General features: G+C 39.8%; 1 protein-coding gene across 1 annotated transcript; it reads right to left on the bottom strand.

The window, feature by feature from the left end:
* Positions 1-16: 16 nt before the first annotated feature.
* LOC107092637 (receptor-type tyrosine-protein phosphatase beta-like) lies at positions 17-26,051 on the bottom strand. The gene is made up of 32 exons (XM_015387221.1): positions 25,819-26,051; positions 25,277-25,556; positions 24,115-24,411; positions 23,692-23,955; positions 22,177-22,440; positions 21,460-21,729; positions 20,634-20,900; positions 20,241-20,507; positions 17,842-18,105; positions 12,418-12,681; positions 12,054-12,317; positions 11,449-11,706; positions 10,613-10,882; positions 10,126-10,389; positions 9,772-10,038; positions 8,870-9,160; positions 8,367-8,645; positions 8,131-8,280; positions 7,581-7,854; positions 7,192-7,304; positions 6,959-7,064; positions 6,684-6,761; positions 5,286-5,303; positions 5,120-5,201; positions 4,599-4,689; positions 4,448-4,524; positions 3,228-3,362; positions 3,018-3,140; positions 2,759-2,922; positions 2,256-2,391; positions 1,136-1,255; positions 17-1,052 (listed from the first exon to the last, which is right to left on the bottom strand). The coding sequence occupies exons 1-31, from the start codon at positions 25,864-25,866 to the stop codon at positions 1,154-1,156; spliced, it is 6,027 nt and encodes a 2,008-aa protein (XP_015242707.1). The 5' UTR covers positions 25,867-26,051; the 3' UTR covers positions 17-1,052; positions 1,136-1,153.
* Between the last annotated feature and the right edge of the window lie 495 nt (positions 26,052-26,546).

Below are 26,546 nucleotides of genomic sequence, written 5' to 3'. Positions count from 1 at the left end.
GCAGTGTTTTTCAGTGTTGTCAAAGGTGCATCATCTTTAGTGCACTGTTAGAGTACTGTTAAAGGAATTTTTGTACCGTTGATGCAGTATTGTAATTGTTCTATTAAAGTGTTGTTATAAGGTTGAAGCTTGACTCATTGCCTTTTTCCTGCATGGAGTTTACATGTTCTCCCAGCGTGAGCGTGGGTTCTTTCCAGGTACTCTGGCTTCTTAGGCCAAAAACATTTCTGACAGATAAATTGCGGCCTCTAAATTGTCTCAAAGTGTTAATGCATGGTTTTTTATCTTTGTTCCCGCACTGGCAGCTGGTCCAGGGTGTACTATGCCTCTTGCCCATAGACTGCTGGAGATAGACACCAGCCCCCTGTGACCCTGACAGATAAGCAGCAGAAGGTGTGTGTATGGATGGACAGATGAAATACTTTTTCCAGTGTTTAACAGCATTGTGAGGAGTTAGAAAAAGTTCTTAGGAGTGTTTTTGATTCTGAGTTACATATGAAAATTTCTTTGGTGGCAGAAGGTTTTAATCAATTTTGATCAATAACAACAGAAATCAGGTATTTGTACACGTGCTGCATGTTTAATGAGCTGTTCACACACAGGTATTGTTAGGTAGAGGTACAGGCTCGGAATTCGGTACAGAACTTGCACAGGTACAGATTTGGCTACAAGCAGATCTCCAGGTACAGGTTAAGGTAGAAGAAGATGAACAGGTAACATACAGGTACTGTTGTTCATCTGTATACATATATTTAACGAGGAGCTCAGTCGACTATTGATAGAATAAATGTTCAGCAGTGGAGTGTGCACCTGTGATCAGAGCTGATTGAAATATTCAGTCTCCTGAGGTTGTTTCATTGCAAGCTTCATCGTGACACAGAAACACAGTGTACAGCCACAGACGCACTCTAAATCCCGTTACATAAATTATCATAATTCTTCAGAATAAAATATGGACACTGATAGAAAAATAAAAGGTTGTGTTTTGTTTTTTTTCTTTTTTTAATGTTAAGCTCAACAGTCACTTCGCAGGCAGTACAATCACAGCGTCTCTGTGGGGAAGGATTAAGACTCCTGATTAGTGACTCTTCTGATGGTTGTTGATAATTCACAGCACGATTACAGGCTCACTCACCTCTCTGCCTGCTGGGATTCACATTCTTGGGACAGTGTGGACGAGGCTTTCCTGCTCACTGCGCAGCTTTCGGGCTCTGAGAACATCACGAATGCACTGATGGAGGTACAGGTACTGACCCTGGTGGAAGAGGAGGGATCTGTTAACGACAATCTGAATACAATTCCCTTTCAAAATACCAGAACAGAGCTTGGGGTGTCATAGGGCTACAGAGTTAGTAAGAGAAAAGGTGATCAGTAATAGCTTCTTTGTTTTTAAAACTTTTCCTGAAAAAACAAGCAAACTTTTTATCATCTATTGATTTAAACCAGGGAAAATGTCTAAAACTCAAAGAACAGAACAGAGGCCCCTGAAGAATGGCGTATAGATCATTTGAGTAAGGTACTCACGCAATCTCCTTAGGACTGTAGACCCTGAACAATCTTACCAGAAAGCCCTGAATTAACTGTAGCGTGCTATCATGAATAACTGTGGATCCGACAGAATTAAATCAGTCACGCTTTTATTATCCATCCATCCTTCAAGTTTTGAAGCTATACTCTCTATTTTCTAGACCTCAATGAGGGTTTCAAACATGGGTGGATTGCAGCAAATTTGGAGAAGCTAATCCCCGTGTGAAGAACATCCTATTGCTGCTACATTCTTCTTGGCATGGGTAATAAATCTGCACTTAGATGCTCATGTGTCACCCTACAGCCACCTTCCCAGATGCTTGGGGATCTACACTTGACGCAGGATTGAAGTGCCAAATTTAGCCTATTAAAGGGCAGTTTAGAGTCTGCAGGATTTCCTCAGTAGTAAGTGGAGATGACCCACGATTTACCATTCTAAAAAAACTTCATCAAACTTGCATGAAGTTTGACTCTTTCAGATTGACCAAGATAAAGGTGGTGAAATTAAGCACTAGAGAAAAAGTATATATGTAAATGTATGAAAGCCAAGAGTAGTTTTAAAGCTATATCCCCACCCACTAAAAACCTGTTAAGCCTCCTTTTCCTCTTTTTTCATTTTCTATTTAATTTAAATACCAAATTTGTACTGATAGAAAACATCTGACAGCTCCTTAACAGGACAGCTCCATCTTAATGACGGCATTAATCCCAGAATGCATCAGACCCACCTCAGTCTGCACCATGTGTGATCGGTGGAGACGCAGGTCGAAGACAACGCCATATATGTCCGCTGTGTCTCTTGTGTCGAGCTGCTGCAGTACTCGATCCAGGACGATGAAGGTTCCAGTTCGGCCGACACCAGCACTAAAATTAATTCAGCTGACTCAGTTACAGTAAGAACGGTAAAAACATAAACATGTCAGTCTAATTATAGGTGTTAGTCATTAGACCCATTAGGGGTCTAATCACATGGGTCTAATGACTAACCTGGGCTGCTTTGCTTTGAAGATTTGGTAAAAACTGTAGCCTATTTCTTAGCAACTACAATTTCCTCTATGACTCTCAAATAAAATCTATTTATCAGCATATTTCATCAGTAAAGAGAATTCACTAAACCATCTTTAAAAGGCTACAACAAATAAAATTTATAGTCATTTAATAGCTTCAAATCAAAATAATTTACTTCAGGTCAAATCGTAGATTTTTGGTAAAGTTGCTCTTCAGGTATTACCTGCAATGGACCACGGTGGGACCAGAACCGGGGGTCCTGTTGACATAGTCCCGGACGGTTCGAACAAACTGGATGAGTGACTGTGTGCTCTCTGGTACTCCATGATCGGGCCACACTGTGTAATGAAACTGCCGAACAAGGCGGATGAAGCTCAGCTGCTGCTCCTAAACACACAGGAACTTTAAGTCAACACCTAAATTCGCTCAGTGAGGGAGAGTTAACATATTTTTCTAGCTGGTTTAGTGATCAGGAAACATACACTACAGATTCTGAACTCTCGGATTGTCCATTCGGGCAGAACCGACTCTGACAGCATTTGAACTATGAGGTCTCCATAGTAGAGAGGATCCTGATCAAACGGCCAGTAGTGATCGCACTTTACCTAGATGGAGAAGTAAGATGGGTTCAGGGGATATTTTCAGAAACTTTGAGACTCTATACCATTGGCGTTGGGTCACATTGTACTTACCCTGCCCTTCTCCACACACTGAGTGACCATGACCACATTATGGACATTCTGTTCCCATACCATCTTCCAGAAGTCATCCTTTGTTCCAGGGAGAGGACCCTGTGTAGCGATGTACTCCCGACGGAAATTGTTGCCCTAAATAATATACAGCAAACCAGAACACAATTCTTGTGAAACATGCTCACATGAGAACATCTTTGACAATAGATTAGTGATAATCATTCTGTTGCATTGTTTTAACAGTCTGACTGATGAACAAATTCAAGTTCATGTTTGAACCTCAGAGATGATCATGCTGGTCCACTGTTCTCACCATTTTTAGGCTGTGATCTAGAGTGTGATTCAGAGTTCTGCCATAAAATCAGTCTAAGCTTAGGTCCAAGTAACAACCAGTACAAATCACACCAAAACCAAATTTGCAATAAGAAAACCGCTGTTCAAGCTGAAAAAAAATCAAAGCTGTTCCAAACAGATTAAATACATATAACTACCAGTCTACTCACAAAATGTCCACACATAAAACACAAGATTTAACACAATCTAAACCCAAGTCACAGTCCAAAAATAATGCCACAACCAGTGTAATCCAAGTAAGAAAACCACTTGAAATTCCACCAAAGTACAGAAGTAGTACAGAAGTAGGTCAAACAAAAATGATAGTTAAACTGGTCAAAATCAAGGTCCAAGCTGATGCCTCAAAAGGCTCAAATTTTACTCCATAAAAGCCAAGCAAATTTTTCATGTCCAAAAGTGGTTAATAACTACTCCCAACAAATCTAGTCCCTTACACCACAGCAAGTCCTTTCTTAAAAGCATAAGTATAAACTCAATTCAAACCAAAGTCTAAATCACATTGTATTGTATTGTAGAGCTAATGCCACTGCTAGAATAAACCCAGTCAATCCCACCAAAGCCAAGATACAACAGTAGAGAAGTAAATCTCATAATCCAAAAAATGGTTGAAATCCAAGTTTAAACTAAAGTCTTAAAGCCTAACACTGAGTTAATAATCATGGCAAGGAAAAATTGAATCAATATAGACAAATATGAGGCATTTGCTTTAAACCTACCCCTGAATGAGTCTAAAAGTTTAAATCAAACACTGAACCAGTACAAAACACAGTCAAACCAAGAAAAGAACAACAACACATCTTAACTCAAATCGAAAGTCTTTACTGGAAGTCTAACATTTGTGTGAGTCAGAGAGATTGGTGTCTTACTGGAATGTAACTGGCATTGATGTAGTCTGAACAGGGATCATCGTCCATGTAGGTCAGCTTTACCCTTGTAGAGTCATCTGAAGACAGAAATAACAGAAATAGTGAGATGAAGACACAGATGTGAGTGTGAGCTGAAGGAGATGTCACATACAGGGCAGAATGTTGTTGTATCGGTTCTTCCCTCGGTTCTCTGGCAGCAGAGCTGAGTCCAGTGGTTGATTACGGCCAACGTCCTTTAAGTCCTGTTGAGAAAAGTAAAGGAACAAAAGCACATTGTTAGCAACTGACACGTGGATTATTTTTCAGTTACAAACAAATCTTTAACAAAGACCCATCTAAGTGAACCGGGGGTCATACTTTAGGGTGGTTCTGTTTGATCTAGCCAACCCTAACAATACAACCTCTCTAGTTTAACAAGGTCTGACTACGGATCTGTGCATTCTGAGGTAAATTAAATAACCAATCACAATTATTCATTTCAATCAACCCTTTTTCTAACAAGATAAACAAACATCTCTGTTACATTAAATCCAAACTGCTCTGCAGCTCAACAGGTTGCAATCAATCAAAGAAAGGTGAACCCACAGTTACCTGCTCAGACTCAGACTTCAATTGGTTCTTAAAGAAAAAAAAAAAATCAGGTTCTGATTGACTGAGAGGGAGATGGCTTACCTCATACTCCTCAGATAGGAGATAGCTTGAGTCAGCCAGCAGTTTATTGTAGTGAGATTCAAAATTCATGATCTTGATGGGGCTGAAAAAACAAACAAACTTTAAACTGCAAAGAGAAAATTATACGAAATTTTAAGACAAAATCAAAGAAATCTGAATGTCTCACCTGGAAATTCTCCGGCTGCTGGGGACCAAGAGGAAAATGTATTAGAATTAGACAGATATCTGATCATTAATAATACGATATAGACATTAGCAAATGTATTCTTATTATTTTAAAATACAAAATAGTGTTGCACCGATACCGATACCAGTAACGGACAGGGCCCCGATACCGCACTAAAATGGTGGTATCAGTATCGGAGAGTACTGACAAATAGGGCACCGAAACAGTTTTGAGAGCCATTAAGAGGTAAGCCATTCCAGGTAGGCAATAAAAAGTTCTACAGGATTCACTTTGTACTAGGTTTTTTCCTGCTTCACAAAGGTAGGCAGCAGCTTGACAAAGCAATGATGGAAATTATATTACATCCACGTAGTATGCAGTTCTTCATATACACACACATCACTTTCAAAAAGATGGTATTGGTATAATATCGGTATCGGCCAATACTGCAAAGCCAGGTATCGGGGCCAAAAAATGGCATCGGAGCAACACTAATATAAAGTGGCTGCCATGATTAAGTTTTTCAACGTAATTTCCACCTGATAAAAAACTTTGTGTTAGAAAGAATTTTTAGATGAGAAAAGCTAGATGACATAGCAGGAGGGCGAAAACAATTAATCGGATTAATTGTTATTAATCAATAATTGAAATAATTGTCAACTAATTTAATAATTGATTAATAGTTAACTGGAGTATAGAGACTCTAAAACATGCATTTAGCTGACAGAGCAACTCACATAGAGCAGTAATTATAGCAACTGTCAACATGTTCTATCTAGAACTCCTCAAGTGGAAATGTTTGAGTTTCACCCGCTTTGATTTCGTAAAAAGTCTTCTTTAAAGAATCTTTGGCTATCTGATTATTAATCGGAAAAATAATCAACAGATTAACTGATTTGCAAAATAATTGTTAGATGTAGCCCTACATAGGAGCATTGGCACACTATATTATTTTCTTTCAATTAATTTTAATCTAATATTAGAATCACGTCAATATGATTGACACATTTATCCCACTCATCTGGAGTATTAATGCTGTTCAAATAAAACATTTTCTTCTTAATAGATAATAATATAGAATATGATTACAACCTTTACGGTAATCAGTACATTTTATGTAATATTTCAAATTCTAAATCACAAAATAAAAATCACCAATTTCAAGGGTTTAAGAAATGACCAGCAGCCAGACAATTGTCTCAGTTAAGGGATTAAACACATTGTTATGTAAATTGTAATTCTTTAAGTGCAGAATGTATTTCTTCATTTGTACTTTCCATATTATCTTTGGTTCCAATGTTTTCACTGCACTAACATCTAGTGGCTGTAGATGGAACTGCATTCTGTTTTGGTTAAAACAATGTTATCACTTAAAGTGACTTGGTGATTGATTCTTACCCTCTGACTCCCATTTGGACTCCTGCTGTCGACCTTTCTCTCCTTAATCCTCTTCTTACTGCAGGTCTCTCCTCCACCCTGATGACAACATAAAAAAACTTTTTATTTTGGGTAAACCTTAGCGGTTGTTAAGATCTGCTACACAGGTATCATATTCTATATTGATGTAAGTTTTTCTGGTATGCTATAGTATGATGTATCATCTGGTGTTTCTGTCATATGTTGCTATCATTTACCTTGTGAACCCCCACTCACTTGTGTCTACAAATACTCACAAGTTGCGAGCCTTGTGCCTGCAAATGAGTAGAGCAGTGATGGCAACAATCATCATTATGAGGAAGAGTCCGGCACTGATACCTTCGATGACACCACTCAGGGGTTCTGCAGGAGAGAGAAAAATAAAATGCATGCAGCTACTAAGCCTTCTGTATACATCTCCACTTGTTTCTTTTTCTAACTGAGTTTAGGAGGTTGTATAATGCAAGTAATTTATAGGATATGCCATTACCTGTCTCTGTGACAATAGGCAGGGACAAGAATGTGTCGGTGAACAAAGGAGACGATAATTTTGAGTTAGTAGCTTCTTCATCAAACAGCTGAGTGAAAGCTCGGATGCTGATCCTGAGAAAAGGAAAATAGATAGGCATGAAGGGTTTCTTATTTCTGGAGGATTAATGATCCTGAATTTTTCCAGATCAACCTAAATCATTAACAGTCCACTAGAAATTTTAAAGTCGAACTAAATCAAAGAGTTAGATTTTTTGACACAGTAGAATCGATTCAAAAATAATTGTCAGTAACCTTTAATTTTTTTCAAGACAAACCAAACCTGTTTCAGCACCTAATTCATTAATTTCTTTGAAAAAAATAATAGCCTGTTTTATATGTGTTTAGTACCTGTAAGATGTCTTTGACTTTAGAGGTCCATCACAGAAGTGGCTGAGGTCTCTGATTGCCTCTCCATGATTCAGATCTGTGCGGTCACAGGGACCCCCCAGAAAGTCTGTACCAGACCCTAGGCTGACATTATAGAGCTGGTTGCTACTGTCTGGGCCATCTGAGCAGAGGCTGGGAAAGTAGTTGGTCTGGTAAGACTTTACTGAGCTGTTGTATCTGTAGTCCAGATAGGAGGGCAGAGGGTGGTGCTGGTCTGGCTGCATGTCATTGACACCTACACGGACAGGTTTCAGGTTGAAGGTAGATTCTGATGTTAGTAAAGCTTAAGAGTAGGACTGATAAGATATAAGACAAAACCTTTATAGTACTTATCATAGTCTTATCAACTGACTCAAGCAATCACTACCAGAATTCTGTTCAGAGACTGGTTAGTTCAGTTACCAGACAGTGATGCAAATAAAATATGTATGATGGAGAAGAAGGAAACTCTTAAGGCTATTTAAGCCCCTTTTGGTCTTGGAAGTGGTTTTAGGACTTTGATCCTGCTCACCTTCAGATTCAGTCACAACCACAGCGAAGAACTTCACTGCTCCATTAATATCACTGAACCAGCTACAATTAAACTGGAATATGATTGAGGACCTGGTGACCATAGTGGACTTGTCACTGACCCGGGTAGTCAGGGGCGGCAGGGGAGGACCTATAAGAACCAAAATTTAAAAAAAGATCAGATTAACTCATCTAGCATCTCTCTGGAGGACAATGTCAAACTTTGTTCTTTCTCACGATCGATCATGGTGATTACGCTTTCCTCTGCCTCCTCACTGGTCGTCCCGTCAGATATGACCTTCACAGAGATTGTGTAACGTTTGTGGGGTTCCAGCTGAGTGATGACATAACTGGTGGAATCTCGACTTGTACGCCTTGAATAGACTAGGTTGTGAGTGTCCTGGTGAAGACATTCAATGGTGTAGGAGTCATAGTCGGCTCGTGGAGGTCCCCAAGAGCAGGAGATTGATGTAGAACTCTGAGGTCGACAGTGGAGGTTGTGGACCCGTTCTGGCTCTGCGGAGGTAAATCAGATAAGATGACACTTCATAGTTGTTTATAAAAGGGACTCTGTTACCTAGTAATCTAAAAATCTGCCTTGCACTTCTCATTGTTTTCCTCACATAGATCTCCCTTTGAATAAAATACAAATTTTACATTCCTGATGCATGAATAAATCCAAATTACTTGCAACTTCAAGACCAGTATTTGAAAAACAAAAGTAATATACTGCCACTTACTTGTTCGAATGCTCTTTTGTATGGGAGTGCTGTAGGTGGCTGTGGTGGCTTGGTCCGTGGCCCCACTGACAGTTCGGAGGCTGAAGGAGTAAAGACGTCCAGGGAACATTCCCTTCAGGATTCGGCTTCCAGACGTTTGGCTGTGGTACGGATTAATGACAGACAGCTGGTCCTTGGGAGTCCACTGCAGGTCGAAGTTATCATAGTCAGAACCTACTGGACCATTCCAGGTGATCTCTAGGGATGTGTTGGTGACTCCCCCGAACAGGAAGGAGGAAGGGGGGTTGGGAGCTGGAGGGAAGGTCGATCAGACACAAATTGTTACATTTCTTGTTGTGTTTGATCTTGTGCAAAATACTTCGAAGTGAAGGAAGAAAGAAGTTGGTTAAAACTATTATTATTTTCTGGGACAGGCCCATGCTTTCTCAAAACCTGGCTGAATAGGTAATGCAGAAAGGGGATACTAAGTTCCAGCTGCCAGTCAAAGTTTCTTTAGATTAAAATAACTGAAGTGTAGCCAGAAATAATCAAGTAAAAGTAAATGAGGCACTGTTTGTAAGTAAAAATGATTCAGTGTTGTTAAATGTGGATGTTTTAGGAATTGATAATGTAAAAAGCTGTAAGATGTAAAATTCAACAGGCCAAAACGTACTAAATAACTAATAAAATAAAACTAATCCAAACGGGTATAGGAAGAGCAAGAAAGTAGAGGATATAAGGGGCGGCCAGATTTAAAAATATGAGGAACATTGGATTCAGATATAACCAGTCAACAGAAAACCTCTCCTAACTAACCTGAGAAAGATTACCATAAACTGAGGCGGACCAACAACATTAAACAATACATACTATAAAACAACTTTGCTGTATAATACTTTGTGCAATCGGTTGGTTGGACTTACCGGTACGGCCTAAAGTGCTTGCTCGGTTGCGAAGCTCTCCACTGAGACTAAATACATCAGCTTGGTACTTTCGGCCAGGCACGAGGCCTGTAAATCTGAATTCGGTCACCTCGGAGCTCAGTTGATGCTCAGCCTGCCGGGATCCATTGGGATTGTAAAGCAAGAGGATATACCCAGTAATATCACCATGACCATGATCCCACTTGATCAACAGAGTATCAGACTGGTTTCCACTCTGAGCTTTGAGAGATGCTACAGCTGCTGGTACTGAAAAGAAAAATGTTCACTGAATTTACCTTTTGGTGATTCAACACCACAGCTTCCCTGACTGATTGAACATTTGTCTGCTCTCACCTGTCCTAGCTAACATTGATGTCTCATTGGTCTGGTCTCCACTGTGGACCAGGATCACCAGATTGTACAGCGCTCCAGGTCTGAGACCCTGGAAGGAGCACTGCTGAATACTAGGTTGGATCCGTTGACTCTCCTGCAGAGATTCATTACTTTTATACAGAAAGACTTCATAAATTTGGAAGTCTCCTTCTGGTGGTGACCACTGAAAGGATAGGCTTGTAGTTGAGCTGGTTTTGATGGACAGACCAGTAACAGACGCAGGTTCTGATAGCAAAAAAGACAGGGGAAGACACCATATAGTTAGCTTTTTTGAGTAACAAATGGTCTTAAACACAATTGAAGTTGTAATAATAGGAGGAAACTCAAACATTCGTTTTCCTTTTAATTAAACTTCCTTCTGAATATTTTGTAACATATCGGCTTAAGGTCATGGTTCATTCTCAGACAGATAAAAACCATATTGTCTGTGTAGAAGCCAAAAACATACGTGTTCGAGCTTCAGTGCTAATCCCCAGGCTGTGGAGTCCCCCGCTGGTGGTCTGCACCTGGATTCGATACTTCTTGCCCGGCGTGAGGCCATCAAACCTATACCGCGTGAATCCAACTGGCTGTGAGCCATTGGCAATAATGCTGCCTCTTTCATCCAGAACCTGGAGGATGTATCCATCGGACACACCAAGAGCTTCTTGCCAGCTCACCTGCAGACTGCAGGTGCTTGGGACAGGCTCCACCTGCAGACCTGTGACTGGTAATGGGACTGTAGAGTGGGAAGGGTTTAGGCTTCATATACATTTGGTATGTAAACAATTCATATTTTTATAGGTAAATATAGGTTTATGATGAATTTATATGAGATATTTCTGCAAGCAGCATGCTCTAAATGTAGGAGAAGGAAGTGAACAAATAGGGAAGAAAAGGAACAAAGGAAGGAACATTGGGCACAAGGGAGGGAGATCACAGAAAGAGAACGAGGACACAAGTGAGGAACAGAAAACACAAGAAATGAATGACATTCTAGATAGTTTGATGTGAAAAAAGGAACGGAAGAAAAGGATGACCCAGGAAAGATGGAAGGAAAAGAAAGAAAGAATGCATGGATGTAAAAAATTAAGAAGGGAATTAAGGGAACACAGAAAGAGAGGTAAGAAGGACAGAAAGACGACAAGAAAAAAAGACAAACAGCAAGAAGCAAAATTCAGATTAGGATAGAGAAAGTCTGAAAATACAAAATCTTTTACAAAACTGATTTCCAAAATATTGATATTTCCAGACTGTAAGAATGTTGTACAGCTCACTTGTACAGCCAATTCTGTGTGTTCTCACCTGTGCGTCCTGTGGACGTGTTGTTGTTCAGCAGTTCTCCACTTGCAGACTGCACCACAACACTGTACTGCTGACCTGGCTGTAGCCAGTCAAAGATCACCTCATTCTGGTGCTTAAGGACAGCTTGCATGGCCACTTTTCGACTCTCTCTGTACAAAAACACTGAGTATCCATCCACATCACCTGGTCCAGGCGTCCAGCTCACTTTCAGACGGCTGCTGTCACCATTAACATGGATATTCTTCACCTTACTGGGAGCTGACAGAACCAATTAAAGCACTTAGATTAAACAGCAAGCAGGAGGATTCCTATGTTTGCAGCTCTTTAACTACTTCCTCTCTACTGAACAAAACATGTTTACACACAGCTACAGTTTGCCAAACGTTGGGGTCCAGCAGTGAGAAGACTATGAGTTCACTCGCAACAGATTAAAGCAGCACTAAACCAGAACACAGCAGTATGACTGAACCAGAAGTTAGAAAAACCTGCAAGTTTTTTTAATAAGCACCCTAAGCCTATATCAGACAAAACACATTTAGTGGACTCAAATCTACAATTTCTTATAAATGTCTCAATGTCTTGATAAAAAACAGTATTTGTCCTACCTGTGCGACCCTCTATGAACTGGGTCTTCTGATTCGGCCCGCTGAAGGTTGACACCAAGATTTTGTAGAGTCGTCCAGGTGTGAGTGATGACAAGACACACTCCCCTACATTGCTACCCAAGGTGATGGGAGGAAAGACCTTCATGTCGCTGAACAGCAGCTGCACCTCATAGTGATCCACGTCTCCTGGAGCTGCTGACCACGTCACCCGAAGATCCTCAGTACCCCGTCCCGCCAGAGTTAGAGACTGGACCGCTGCTGGGACTGAAGCAGGGATATCACAGAAGCTGTGGTTAGTCACTGTGAAACCTGTATGTAAATACTGAGACATAACCACGATTATGGATAATGAAGAGTTACTTACAGGTTCTCCCATGGGTCGAGGCACTGGCCTCGTAAGAACCACTCCAAGTATTCACTAGTACCGTGTAGAGCCGTCCTGGTACTAGACCCGTGAATACACACTCGCTCTGAGTCTTCTGCACAGTCTTGTTCTGCAGGAAGGTGTTGTTGTGTTTGATGAACACCTGGTAGAGGTCAAAGTCTCCTGCAGCATGACGCCAGTAAACCTTCAAGTAGTCGTCCCGAGCACCATGAGTCGCGGTAGGGTTTTGGACCTTCGAAGGTTCTAATTACAAAAAAAGAGATAAAAATTATAAGTCAGAATGTTGTTGACTGTGTGCATAAAAGATTGAAAGTAAGACTTTTGAAACATTTAAAGTCTTTTGAGCCCGTTGAAGAGGCAATGTGCCTGAGTGTCTAAAGTGTGCTAGAATACGTTAACTGAACCAAAAAGTTAGGCTATGATCAGCTGGAAGTGACAGCATGATAATAACGGTGGGGGTAACTGAGATCACCAGTCTAAATCTTTCCTTCTGAGCTTTTGCAGATTCTAATTTAAAGCCATTAGATTACCCAGATGTCATCAAAAAAACAGGTTTTCTTCGCTGCCTGAGACTGGTTTGCATTTGGGTTCCCCTAAAGTGGATGGAGCCAAGATCAAGCTGCGCACCAGAGCTGCATCTAGAGCAGTAGCATATATATAGCCAGGGAAACATTACGGACTGCAAGCAAGGGTAAGAAATAAAAATCCTAATTCATACTATAAACAGTGCCATAATGGTTTTGGATCATATGCTACAGCATGTTACCTAAAAGAAGTTTTATTTTTTTGGCCTTATTCAAAATTCTTTTTTCTAACCTTCAACTTGGTGGTGGGAGATTTTGACTTTTTGGTACAAGTTGGTCTGCAAGAGTTGATGTAACAAAAGCTTTGGCTACAAAGCTATTCAGTATGCTACCAATGAAATCAAACTTGACCATGGAACCCCAGAACTGCTCAATACAAGGCGTGTCAATAAATAGCAGTGATCAACAACCTTGAAACTGTAGTTATGACAGCACTATGGGATGACCTGCTGAAGATAAGCTCTTTAACCAGCAAACATTGCAACAAATACAGATTAATGTATGTGCTAATCCTGTCCTGTACAGTTAACTCAGGGAGTTCATAGGAGAGGCAAGAAATGATTTTGATGTCTGTGAAGCAGAGGCCTAAACTGTAAGTGCAACAGGGGCATACAAAGCAGACAGCCAAAGGAGGCAAGTGATGAAAGGCATTTTTCGGTGAGTCAGCAGGTCAAGAGCTGCTGCCCTCAGACTACGAAGCATTCCTGATTGACTCACATTATGTCACTGCTTGTCCGAAGAATTGCAATGACCAAATTTGGAGAAGAAATTTGGTTTCCCAACTAGAAAACAGTCAATGATTATTAAATAAATCCATACACCAGCAAAAACCTGAAGAAGAGTTTTTCCAGTTTATATCTATGGTAAAAGGGATAAAAACATGATGGACATGTAAAATAAGCTCCTAGAGCTAGGCTTGATGGAGTTTTCCAGAATGTGAACATTTGCCTTTACACGTATCAGACATGACCATTTGCAAACTTTGGAGGAGAAGATCATCTTCATTGAAGAAACGATTGAAAACATACCAGAGAGGAACAGGAACAAAAAATAAAAATAAATAAAATAAAATAAAACTGAATGCCTTTGATATGTGGGCAATTGAGAATGCATTTAGAAACTCTCTGGATTTTGAAGACAATATTAAGGACTTGGCCCAATCAAAACTCAGAAGAAAGCATCTAAAGCGTGAGTTTTTCATTTAAAAATCTAAATCTAAATAAGGAAAATGAAGATTACAATTAAATATAAAATTCCTATTAATTAAATGTATAACTTAGAGTTATACTTTCCACTGTTATGACATTAGATCTCAGAAACAAAATAAGTTCATATTTATCTTAATAAATATGAAAGGCCACTTGGGTGAGTGGGCAGCCTAGTGGTTAGGGCATAGAGCTTGGATTCCTGAGGTTCTGAATTCGAGCCCCACTCCCACAGACTGCCACTCTGGGTCTCTGAGCAAGACCCTTAAAACCCCGATTGCTCTCCGATCGTCACACAGTGGCAGCCCACTGCTCCCCAAGGAGAAGGATTAAATGTAGAGGCAAATTTCTTTAATGTGAGATCAATAAAGTTTAAATATTTATCATTATTATGAAAGGTTCATGTTGTTTGTCTTGTTCATATTCTTAACCCTGTAATGCCAAATGTATCATATTTGATACATACAGTTTCTGAAATGTTTTGCATCTGACACCTTTTGCATAATTTAATGGTAAAAACTTTGCTCAAAATCCTATTGTACACAATCAGATATACCAATAGATAATAGCCAGTAGAAGACTACACAAAAAATAATCTTGACTTATCTCATAGTAATAAATTATTATCAAACATGTATTTCAGTTTTTTTTATATACATATTTTGTTAAAAGGGCAAATAAGGAATTCAAAAAAAAAAAAAAGGAATTTTCTGTTTTGTTTTATTCTTGGATCAAAAGGAATTTTCTGTTTTGTTTTATTATTGGATCAGGCTTTAAAGGGTTAATCAGAGGTGTGAATATGTGCTCTAGAGGAAAGAACAATAATTTTTGTTCATCCAATTCAGTTTTCCTTGGCTTAGCAGGTCATTAAATAAACGTGGAAAATGTGTTCTTGGTTCAAACATAAGCAGAGGTGTCAAGTAACAAGTTAAAAGTACTTCGTTACTGTACTTTAGTACACTTTTTAGGTATCTACACTTTACTCCATTACCTATTCATCTTCCTACATCTGACTTCTACTCATTACATTTAAACACAAGTATCTGTACTTTCCATTCCTCACATTTAAAACAAACTTTACTTGTTACTCTTGGCTTCAGGTTACTGCTTAAAAATATTAATTTCACGTCATGTGCGCCATCCAATGCAGATCATTGGCTCCATCCACATCTAGTGAAAACTAGTGTAATTGGATGAGTCATATAACGCAAACACTCATTGGTTAGCTAAAAGAAATAATCAGAAACATACAGGTGTTCTTCAAACTGTAAGTGTGAATTGTCTATGCCATGCTACAATGTCAGATTCAGAAAAAATGTTAAAATGTCTGAAAGGTCGGACACAGGCGAGAGCGTATCAGGAGACAGAAACAAACAAGACCTCCCTCATCCTTGGCCCTATCTCAAAGAAATTTTTGAAAATAGTCCTAAAATTGAGCTTTCATTTCAAATAGTGAAATGTTTCTGTGATTAAATCGGCTTACGCAGTACAGTGTGCAGAAAAACAATGAGAGCAGTGGAGAAAACGGCTGATCAGTCCAGACCAGAAGTGTTAAAGAGTGTTGAATACCAGAAATTGAAGAGAGATGATGCTTGTCCATTAAAATACATCTTGACTTTACCATTGCAACAGTTTCTCTTACTGCATTTTTTGTTATTTTAGTAAATTTGACTTCCTATTAACTATTTAATTTAATCACCACATTTAATAATTTTTTTTGCAAAATGCAATAGCTTACACACTGTGTTTACGAAGCAATGCTGACACATCAGTGATTTACTGGACTACTGCCTTAACAATGACATGTACAACGGATAAGATAAGCATTTAACAGAGCCTTGTATTAAAGTATAAATATGGAAAAAAAAATGCCTGATAGAGTGTTTATTTGTGACTTATTTGAAATATTTTGACACACAAAGAACCATATTGTCGTATCCAAAGACTACGCTATGTAAAATATTAATTAGCTTTTATAAGTAGCTTTGGTAAGTTCAAGGTTTTATGTCATAAATAACATCAATGGAGGGGGTCCAAAAATTGCAGTTTGCCTATTAAATTAATTTTATCTAATCCTGCTCTGCTTATCTGACCTCTTTTTTGTCATATTTGAAAGCATAATTTCAATATTTAGTTAAGAGACAAAATAAGAAAATACATCTTTAGTGAGGGTGCGACTTAAACCTGCCTCCACCTTGCCCTCTAAGTCTTTTAATGAGCTGGTAAATAAGTTATTCTAAGACCTTGGATATAACTGATTCAGTTACTGCAATTAAATTTAATGTTGCTTCTGCGAAGGAAAAGTCTCTGTGGAAAAGTGCTCCACAAGTTTGAAGTGAAAAAAGGGAATGTTAAAAAGCTAATAGCAAATACAGTTATAAATAGAAAAAACTATACACATATAACTTATAACAAAGTAAGAGAATTTTTATTTTCTGAGATGATCAACAAAAACATGCATGATTGGCCAGACTAACAACAGGTAGCACCTAAATTCAACTCCCCCAGGACCTGCAACATATTTGTCAACTTCTTTCCTAAATAAAGCCCGATATATTGGAAGAGCAATCTGTATGACCCGATTAACTGCAGTACCAAATTTAACTCCAACTAGAAATGATCTTAATTGACAAAATTTCCAAATTTTGCAATATAAACTAAAAAAACAAAAGGAACCAACATAGCTCTTCCTCCCACTGTCTTAATGTTTTACCAACAGCTCTGCCTGTCATAACATCTGATTTAACTTAAATAATAAACATTGTGCCACATGATAAACTATGCTGACATCTTTTAAACTTTTGTTTATAAAGCTAAAGCAAGCTTAATTCCACTATGGTTTAAACAGTAATACAACGTTAAGGTTCATATGATTTCTCAGATGCTCATTACATTTTTATACCTAATTGACTACTGACCAATAGTCATTTAATGGGAATCCTCATGTCTGCTAACTACTAGCTCAATAAAAGAAGGTTAATAATCAATTATCGTAACTAATTAACTAAAGGTCATTTATTTATGATTAAGCAAATCATTTAATGTTTTATTCACCTCTTGGATTTGAACTGTGAAATGGTTTGAACACAGTCCAATTGCTCTAAATGACTGAAAAGCTAATTTGATCACATTCCAAATTCTTCAAGGTAACATAACATATTTACCACCCCTACATTATAGCTCCACAGCATTTGTTATCATTGTAAGTATTTCTTTCAATAATTGAGGATTACCAACCAATTTTGTCCACATATGTACTTAAAAACAGTGGCCTTTCACTGTGTTATCTAATTATTTTTCATGAAGTTTGCAGTTTAACTTTCCTTTCATTTTTTATCAATAATTTTATCATTAATGTTATATAATCATCTCATCATCTTAATTATTCAATTTTTTCTCTGAAAATATTCATGTTCATCGATTATTTAATGACCTTTATGCCACTGCTATGTACCTTTCTTTTTCCATGTACAGCAGTCAAACTGTCTTGCTATTGGAATGTGCTATATAAATAAACTTGCAAACTTACAAAGAGACACCCCGAATCCAAAGACAATTAGAACCAGAACAGAACCAAATCACCACATCCACAGACTCAATAAAGAGTTGCTTACGTGTTCTCTCCTGGATAAAGGTGTGGTTTTGGTAGTTTCCACTGCAGCTGGTGATGGAGATGTTGTAGATGCGTCCAGATATCAATGAACTGAAAACACACCCAGGATTGAACTTTGACACTGCCAGGGTGTGCAACGTCTTGTCTCGGTCCTTCAAGGTTACCAGATAACTGTCCACCTCTCCTGCTGCCTGATTCCAGGAGACGGTGAGGAAGTCTGTGCGACCGTTGTTACTGACCCGCACATCAGTGACCGCAGCAGGCACTGTGGAGAGAAAAGTTGAGTCAGACATGCAGGCAAAAGTTGATACTACACAGCATCCTTACTCATCCATCCCATTTCAGAGTATTGCTTTTATATTTTCTGAAAGGAAGAGATTTGTTACCAAAATTAGATTATTTTTACCTGACCAAGAAAACTGACTGGACAACAATGTTACAGGATTAAATTCAAACAAAAGATTAGACATATGATCCCTTTCAAGCACTGAGGAAATGCTTAGAAGAAATCAATGCCTGGATGTGCCATAATTTTCTTCAACTGAATAAAAACAAAACTGAAGTAATAATCTTTGGACCAATAGAGGAGAGAGCTAAAGTTAGCACACAGCTTCAGTCACTTCAGCTAGTAACCACTGATCAGGCCTGAAATCTAGGTGTAGTACTGGATTCAGACTTGAACCTCCAAAATTATTTAAAGTCAATTACAAGGTCGGCTTTCTATCACCTGAAGAACATTTCCAGGATTAAAGGACTAATGTCTCAGCATGATCTGGAAAAACTAATCCATGCGTTTATTTTTAGTCGAATTAATTACTGCAATGGTGTTTTCACAGGTCTGCCTTAAAAGTGGATCAGACAGCTGCAGCTGATCCAGAACGCTGCTGCCCGTGTCCTCACTAAGACTAAGAAAGTAGAGCACATCACCCCAGTTCTAAAGTCCTTACACTGGCTCCCTGTATCTCAGAGAATAGACTTTAAAATACTTCTGTTAGTCTATAAATCCCTGAATGGCTTAGCACCCATATATATCGCAGACTTGCTATCAGTGTATCAACCCTCCAGACCACTCAGGTCTTCTGGCTCCAGCCTGCTCTGCATACCTAGAACCAGAACTAAACATGGAGAAGCAGCATTTAGTTCCTACGCTCCACTTATCTGGAACAAACTTCCAGAAAACTGTAAAAGTGCGGAAAGCCTGAGTTCTTTAAATCAAGACTAAAAACACATTTGTTTAGGATTGCATTCGACTGTTCAAGTTAAACAGTTAAACTGAAACATCCTTAATTCAAATTTGTTATTTTCTTTAGTCCAACTATTTTTAATGTTCTTTTTTGTTTCTGCATTTTTTATTTTATTTTTTTCCTACTTGCTTTAATACTTTTTTATTTTCCTATATTTTAATCATGTAAAGCACTTTGCATTGTCTTTGTACTGAATTTTGCTATACAAATACATTTGCCTTGCCTTGCCATAGGCATATGTATAATAGCCAAAAATATTCCCATTGTACACTCAAACCTAAACTAGTCTATGCAAGAATTGTACTTAAAGAATTTTCAAAAGTTTCCCCGCAGCAGTAAAACACCAAAGCTTTTCCTGAAAGGAAGTCTGACTACAAACTCTTTTGTGTTGTTGTCCCTTTTGGACACTTCCTGTAAATTCCACAAAAAATTCCAGCTTTTCAATAATATCCGGCTTTCTGCTGAAAGCAAACCCAAACACCGTCTTCCTTTTTGGTCTGCTATGTTGCCGAGTTCAAACATTCTGAAATAAGAAACTTTCTGAAATCTTCTAAAACCGGGATTTGATCGTCTTATCAGTTTCATTTTATCACTGTTAATATCTAAGATTGCAACGCATTCTAGAATGACGTGCCTCAGTTATGATTTCCTTCCTTGCTCTTGTTCCTTCTCCCATATATGTTAGATGTCCCATTACTGATGACTTCTCTAAGCCAGATAAACTTGCAGCTGCTTCCTGCAAACACGTCTCAAGGTGTACAAAAGTACAGAGTGATTGTTTTGTTTCTTATTGCTGCTTCATTATCTGTTATGATGAACTAAGGACAAATGGGAGTCCACTCTAGCCCCTTTTTCCTGTTTTTACCTTTGGAATATGGTTTTCCTGGACTTGTGGAAAAATATACAAGTGTACCTTAAAAAGTTGTAGTCTTTTAAAAAAATGTTTACTGGGGTTCTGTATACTAATGCTGCCATCACAGAAATGGAAATGAGCTTTTAGAGGGCCCTGCTACCACCTCTTATCAGTTGCATTTGGACAGATTATGACAGAGTAAAGTTTGTGAATGTTGCCCATTTTAAATCATGACATTTTAGCTCAAGAATGAAAAATAATCAAACTATCACTGCTTTGATTATCAGCGACAGGTTATCTCACCTGTGCGCCCTTCAGCTACAGTCTGTCTGGAAGTGAGTCCGGCTCTGACAGTGGTGACCACCACTTTGTACTGCGCTCCAGGTCTCAGGTTCTGAAAGCTTATGCTACTGATGTTCGCCATCACACTCCCATTCTTTATGATGCTGCTGTCATGGACCAGCAAGACACGGTATGAGTCTTTATCTCCAGGTGCTGACTTCCAGTGAGCCTGAAGGCTGTCAGTGCTGCCGAGGTTAGAAACCTGCAGCCCACTTACTGGAGCTGGTGCTGTGATGACAGAAGAAGAAGGATTGTTAATTTATAACACATTTATTTTATTGTTCAACAAAAAACAATAATCACTCCCTCATTGTAATGTATCACTCTTTACAAAGATAACAGCCTGAGACTTACTGGTCCATGCTGTCTTGGAGGCAGAGCTGCTCAGGTTTCCACTGCTGGTTATCACGGTAACAGTGTAACGGCGTCCTGAGGTGAGACCGTTGAAGGTGTACTCTGTGGACCCACCGCTGAGGATCTTCTGAGTGTCAGGAGTGGCGAGGTCCTCATCTGTAAGGAGCAGGAGGAAGCTGTCCCATCTTCCAGCAGGCTGTCTCCACCGGACACTCAGAGATGTCTCATCAGCACGAGGGACGACAAGCTGCTGCACAGGTCGAGGTGCTGGGAGTAACAAGAGATTTACATTTTTAATACCAGAACACTGAAAATTCATAAGTAAAACCCTTCCTTACAAGAGGAGGTTGTTTATACATTTGGAACCAGTCAAAACTGGTGCGTGGGCTGCCTTTAACTACTGGGATCACTGGTGTAAATCACTGTGCTTTTTTCACAAGATCTGTTACTTTTCTGTGATTTTTATTGCTTATTAATTTTGACCCAGCTGCAGAGGGTGTCAGCTAGTAACACTGATGCATTATAGCAGGAAATTCTCCCCAAGCTTGTGGATTCTCGCTGGGTATTCTGACCTTCTCACACTATCCACAAGCATGACTGTTAATAGGATGTAGTTAAAACAGGATTTTGGTATCTGTGTCTGTCTATGCTAGGTAGTTCCTCCTATGTGTTCCTATTTCCCTACAATGGGGACTTGTCAAGGGTATGACCGGCATCTTGCCTACTGGGACAGATAACAGCCATCTAAAAACCATGCACAGAGAAGAGGGTATAGACAATGGCTGAATAAAACATAAATCAAATGAGTGTTGTAATGGTAACTGACCTAGCCTGCTGCTGCAGTGCGCCGTGTTACTTAAACTGCCGCTGTTCACGATGACATCTGCAAAGTACAGGTGTCCTGGAACCAAACCGAGGCTCTGGATGGGCTGAAGAAGCTCCTTGCTCTGCTTACTAATGGTCTGATTCATTAGAACAGCTGAGCCATCTTTCAACAGGATGCTGTAGTTATCCCAGTCACCTCTGGGTGGGGACCAGCTGAGACGCAGATTGCTGTTGTCAATGGACATGGAGAGGATGGAAACCTGGTCAGGAACTGAAACAAACGGACACAGAGAGGCCATTATAACAGGTCCCAATGGTACTAAGGCAGCAGTTGAAAACAACTATTTTATTTCTAACAGCTAGGTGCATCAAAGAAAAAGAAATCATCATCTCCTTTGTATTCTTGAATTGATGATGTTTAGTTTTGTATTTGCTCTGATGCCTAAAATAGGTCTGTTTAGCTTGATAATCCCCCTAAATGTGCATTCAGACCTTAAACTGTTAAAAATGAGACTTGGAGTGAACTAGGGCGAGCCTCACACCAAGCGTTAGTAGGCTAGGTTAACCTAGGTCAACCTGCCACCATATATTTTTGTCTGTTATTGAGACAGAGTACCTGACTGCACTTTCAGGGGTTTATGTCTCACCTTTCTATTAGGCTGGTACTTACAAACTACCACTCATATTACAGATTTTTCAAGTGATTTATTTGATATACCTGTTCTCCCTGCAGTCCTGCTCTCCGAACTCAAGCCACCAGCTGACGAGTTGACAGACAACTGGTAGTGGCGTCCAGGAGTTAGATCATAAAATACAAACTCAGTAACATTGGGGGACAGAATTCGTCGCTGAGGGGTCAGTCCTGGAGCCCACATCGTCACCGTAAAAAAATCCACACCACCTTCAGGTGGGGTCCAGGAGACCCGAAGAGTGTCTGAACTACCTTCGTTGTTGATGGTCAGATCTGACACTGCTGCTGGGACTGAGGAAGAGAAGAGAGCATTTTACAATTTTCCCATTTTTCCCAATACCCAATCTGACCAGCACAGGTTTAGTCGGAACCTTTTTAACCCACCCCAGAAGACAGACAATATTTGGTTGAACAAGTTTACAGAAGTCATATGCGGATGTGTCTGTGTTTAGGATTCTGAGTGTTCAGCTACACAAGGTTTTTAAACCAAACTGAACTTCAGCCTTAATGGGGCTTCTGGTTTTCTCCTCTACTGTTATACCTCCCTAATCCAGTTCACTTTTGCAGAGAAACATATGGAGTCTTACTGAATTGATTTCTCTCAAACATAAGCTCCTTATGTAGCATAAACTTCAGGGATCCAGTCAGAGTTAGCTTCCAGTTTAGAAGAGCCAGGTCAAGGTTTCTGATTATCTGTCAGATTAGTTGTTGCTAAATGTCTCTTGCTACAATAACAGGTGCATGTTGGGAGCTGGAGAAGTTCCATCTCTCTCCAGCAGAGTCCGCCTTGGATCCTCCTGAGCTGAGCCTTCGACACACCTGAGGCGCATCTCATCATCAGAGGATCCACAGTATATAAGCTGTCTTCAGACCTTGCCTCGACGCCGCAGTGTTAAATCCAGTTGGTTAGCACCTAAGCCTAGTATCTTCTGAGAACCTTTTTCCAGACTGGATTCTAACCCTTTGTCTCTGCTTTCAGGAAACCTGTCTTTCTCCTGTGAAGCTCTGGAAGAGCTTAACCTGCCGAGCCTGCCCTCTGAGCCAAACCTGAAGACTCTTCTCTGGATTCCCATGCAGCTCAGGACTAAGAGCTGGAAACTCAGAACCAAGGTCTGCCTTCAAGCTAGAAGTAAGACGCTGAAGCAGTTATCGGACTCTGCTGAACGAAACAATCTCTGGATCCCAACAGTTCCTCCCTCAAGGCTTTATCAGGACTCCTCAAGGTACAAACCGGAAAACCTTAAAGACTCAAACTCAACAGAGCCAACGCTAACTAAACTGTCTCCCTCACAGACTCCAGTGAACCAGCCCCCCAGGCCTGAACCAGTACCAGTGTTATTTCCATGTGCTTTGTGAAACAATAAACCTGTTAAACTTTTATTCTGTCTCCGTGGTGTTCTGCATCTTGGGCCTCTCAGTAACCCATCATGACAGTGCAGACACTCCAGTGCCACATAATGGGCATAGGTTCTGCTTCCTAACCTGCAATTGTCTCAGACTTCTCTCTTCAATAGACAGACATCATTTAGTAGTTGCACCAACCTGTGTAGGTCTGGGTTGAGACAACATGTTGGAGACCAGCAGCGACTGTTACCACAGAGACCCTGTACAGTGTCCCTGGCTTCAGCCTGTCCAGCTCAATAAAGGTTGTGGTGTTCTTCAAAGTGACATTTCTCAAAAGAAACCCCTTCTGGTCCATCAGCAGAACTCTGAATAGCTCTATCCTTCCCTGGCCTGGCTGCCAGGACAAGCCAAGGCTATCTGAAGATGAGGATGCCACTTGGAGGCTGTCCACAGCTGAGGGGGCTGTAGGAAAACCAAGACAGTTTATCCAGCAACTGAATAAGCTATTTATAAAAATACACCTCTAAAAAATATAGCAGTTTATCCATATTTCTAAGGGATTTTGAAAAATTTGTAGTTATGATACTGTATCTGTGGCACTATTGTCCTTCTTTATCTAACCTGTTACTGCAATGGTGTGCACAGAGGCAGCAGTCTTGTTTCCAGATGTAGCCAACACACTGATGTTGTACAGAGTTCCAGGGACCAGTGAACTGAAACCAGACTGGGTAGCTGCAAAACCCATAATTCTGGTACTGCGAACTAACCCAGAGTTGACATCCTCCAGAGTAACATCATACCAGTCGACATGTCCTAGAGAGGGAGACCAGTCGACCCGTAACCCAGATGATGCAGCCTGAACTGAAGTTGTTCCTTCTGGGTCCAGCTGGACCTTAAGATTAGCTGGACCAACTGGGTCTGTAGGAGGAGAGAGGAAAACAATGGTTGGGATCCTGACTGGAAGATATTCTATTTGAATATAGTCTACTGAAGGACAAATATGATAAATATCCAAGGGATTAATTACTCTAAGAAATAGAGTTGGATGTTTTGTGACTGAAGACTTTTTGTCTCAGAGGGTTAGGTTTAGGAGAGATCCAGGATTGTATGTTATCGAGAGGGTTGGACAGGCTGGAATCAAGTTAGGTTCAGGGTAAGTTTGGGTTATTAATAGATTTAGACATGCAAGGAAAATGTCAGATTTAGGGTACAGAAAATCAACACATTTGGAAATAGGTTAGGTTCTCGTGGGAATGAAAAAGGCCAATGTTTAAGGTTCTGGTTGAGCTGAATGTAGCAATACATATAAACAGGACACAGAAATACAGGTGGGGCAGGAAGTGAACAAGTTTCACTGTGCCAACTTGGAAAAAAGAAACTGAGTCCTGGGGGGCAAGTGACATAAAAACACTGATGGAGACACTGATGTATACTGACAGTCATTGAGAAACAGGTGGATGCTACGATTAGCCAGACTCTGTCACAGAAATCTGTAGCCATCTCCAAAAGTCAAAAGAAGTATGTCTAAATATATTTTTTTAAAACAGAAAGTGCTCAACCAAAAGTGTAGGCAAAAAGAAACCAATAAAAACACAATATGCAAAGTATTTCAATTCTTTTGTATTATTTAAAAAATAATCTCCAGTGAATTTAACTTAACAACTCAGTATGATATCATGACAAACACAGTGTAACCCTTAATGGAGATTAAAGTTCAGAAAGATGAAAGAAAACTGAATCACTCATAGAAATTTTTGAATAAAAAAAAAAAGTAAATTCTTACCTGTTTGTAACAAGCCTAGGCTCATCTTCTCATTCTCCCCATAAATAACAGTTAACTTGTACAACGTTCCTGGCTTTAGCTTTGTTATATTGCAGATGAAGTTAAATCTATTCTTTCCATCCAAACGACAGTGTCCCGAAATTGGCCCAGAATCTGAGTCCTTGAGGGCTATCAAGTTAGGCGATGGACAGGCAGTGGTGAACCAGACCATGGCGGAGTCCCAGCTGGTCCTGACTCTTGTCAGTTCCAAGGAGCACTTGGGTCCAGGCGAGGTTTGGACCTGCAACAAGAGGTTACATCTTGAGCAAAGAAAATAACCTAAAACCAGCTGACCCAAACTGCATTGACTATCACTAACTTGGTTCAGCATTAAAGGTTATGGATCGGTTCTGTAAAGTGTATTTTAAGGAACGCCAATCGAATTACCAAAATAGTAACACCACATATGTCATGATAAAGTTTGTGACTGTTTTTTTTGTGTTTACCGAAGGCTCTGATTCATAGAGACATAAAAGTTGAAATCATCTCTAAATTGTTCTCACCTTCCTGATGCTCCATAACAGACTGAGGATCAAACATCCTGGGAGCATTGCTTGTCCGTCCCGTTAACAAAAAGTATACATAGTGCATTTCAACACAGGCCAAAACACAGACGAGGTCACATGTTAAAGTTGCCATCCAGCTTAGACGGATCATGTCCAGAAATGCAACATCAGTTCAATAGCTGATGAGATGTCGGCTGAAACTCCCCTTCAACCTTCATCTCATCAGCCCCTCTTCTCAGTTCACTTCTCTACGACTCAGAATCTTTTACTCCAAATAGAAGCCTGACCCACCCTGCCTTCCTTCCTGCACGCCCCGGACTTTTCTCCACCAACATCAAACTAGGCTTCATTAGGGCCAACAACATTAGGCATTGTTGAGTTATCCAGTCAGGAAGAGACCACAAACACCCTAAACAGAGTTCAGTTCGAAGTTAGTGAGTGGATGTTAGACTGACTCTGCTTTGTAGAAGTGTTTTAGGGTTTTTAGGGTTTGTGGGAGGATTGGGACTTGTCTAAAAACTATACAAAAATAAGAAATTGGGACATTGTCATTGGGCATATAAAATCAGAATCGTGACTTTAAAACTACTCTTAGTTAAACAGATTAAGCTGAGAATTAAGAGCGAGGGGGAAGTGGAGAGCTTTAAGGCAACATTTTCTACAATCATACTCTGAGCACTGAAATTTTGCAGTGAGTTTAATTTGCATTTAATTTTCTCATCTGA

The sequence above is a fragment of the Cyprinodon variegatus genome, unplaced genomic scaffold (genome assembly GCF_000732505.1).
Source record: "Cyprinodon variegatus isolate N-32 unplaced genomic scaffold, C_variegatus-1.0 Scaffold388, whole genome shotgun sequence".
NCBI lineage: Eukaryota > Metazoa > Chordata > Actinopteri > Cyprinodontiformes > Cyprinodontidae > Cyprinodon > Cyprinodon variegatus.
Note: the sequence above shows the minus strand (reverse complement) of the source record. Positions and strands in the feature narration are given on the sequence as shown.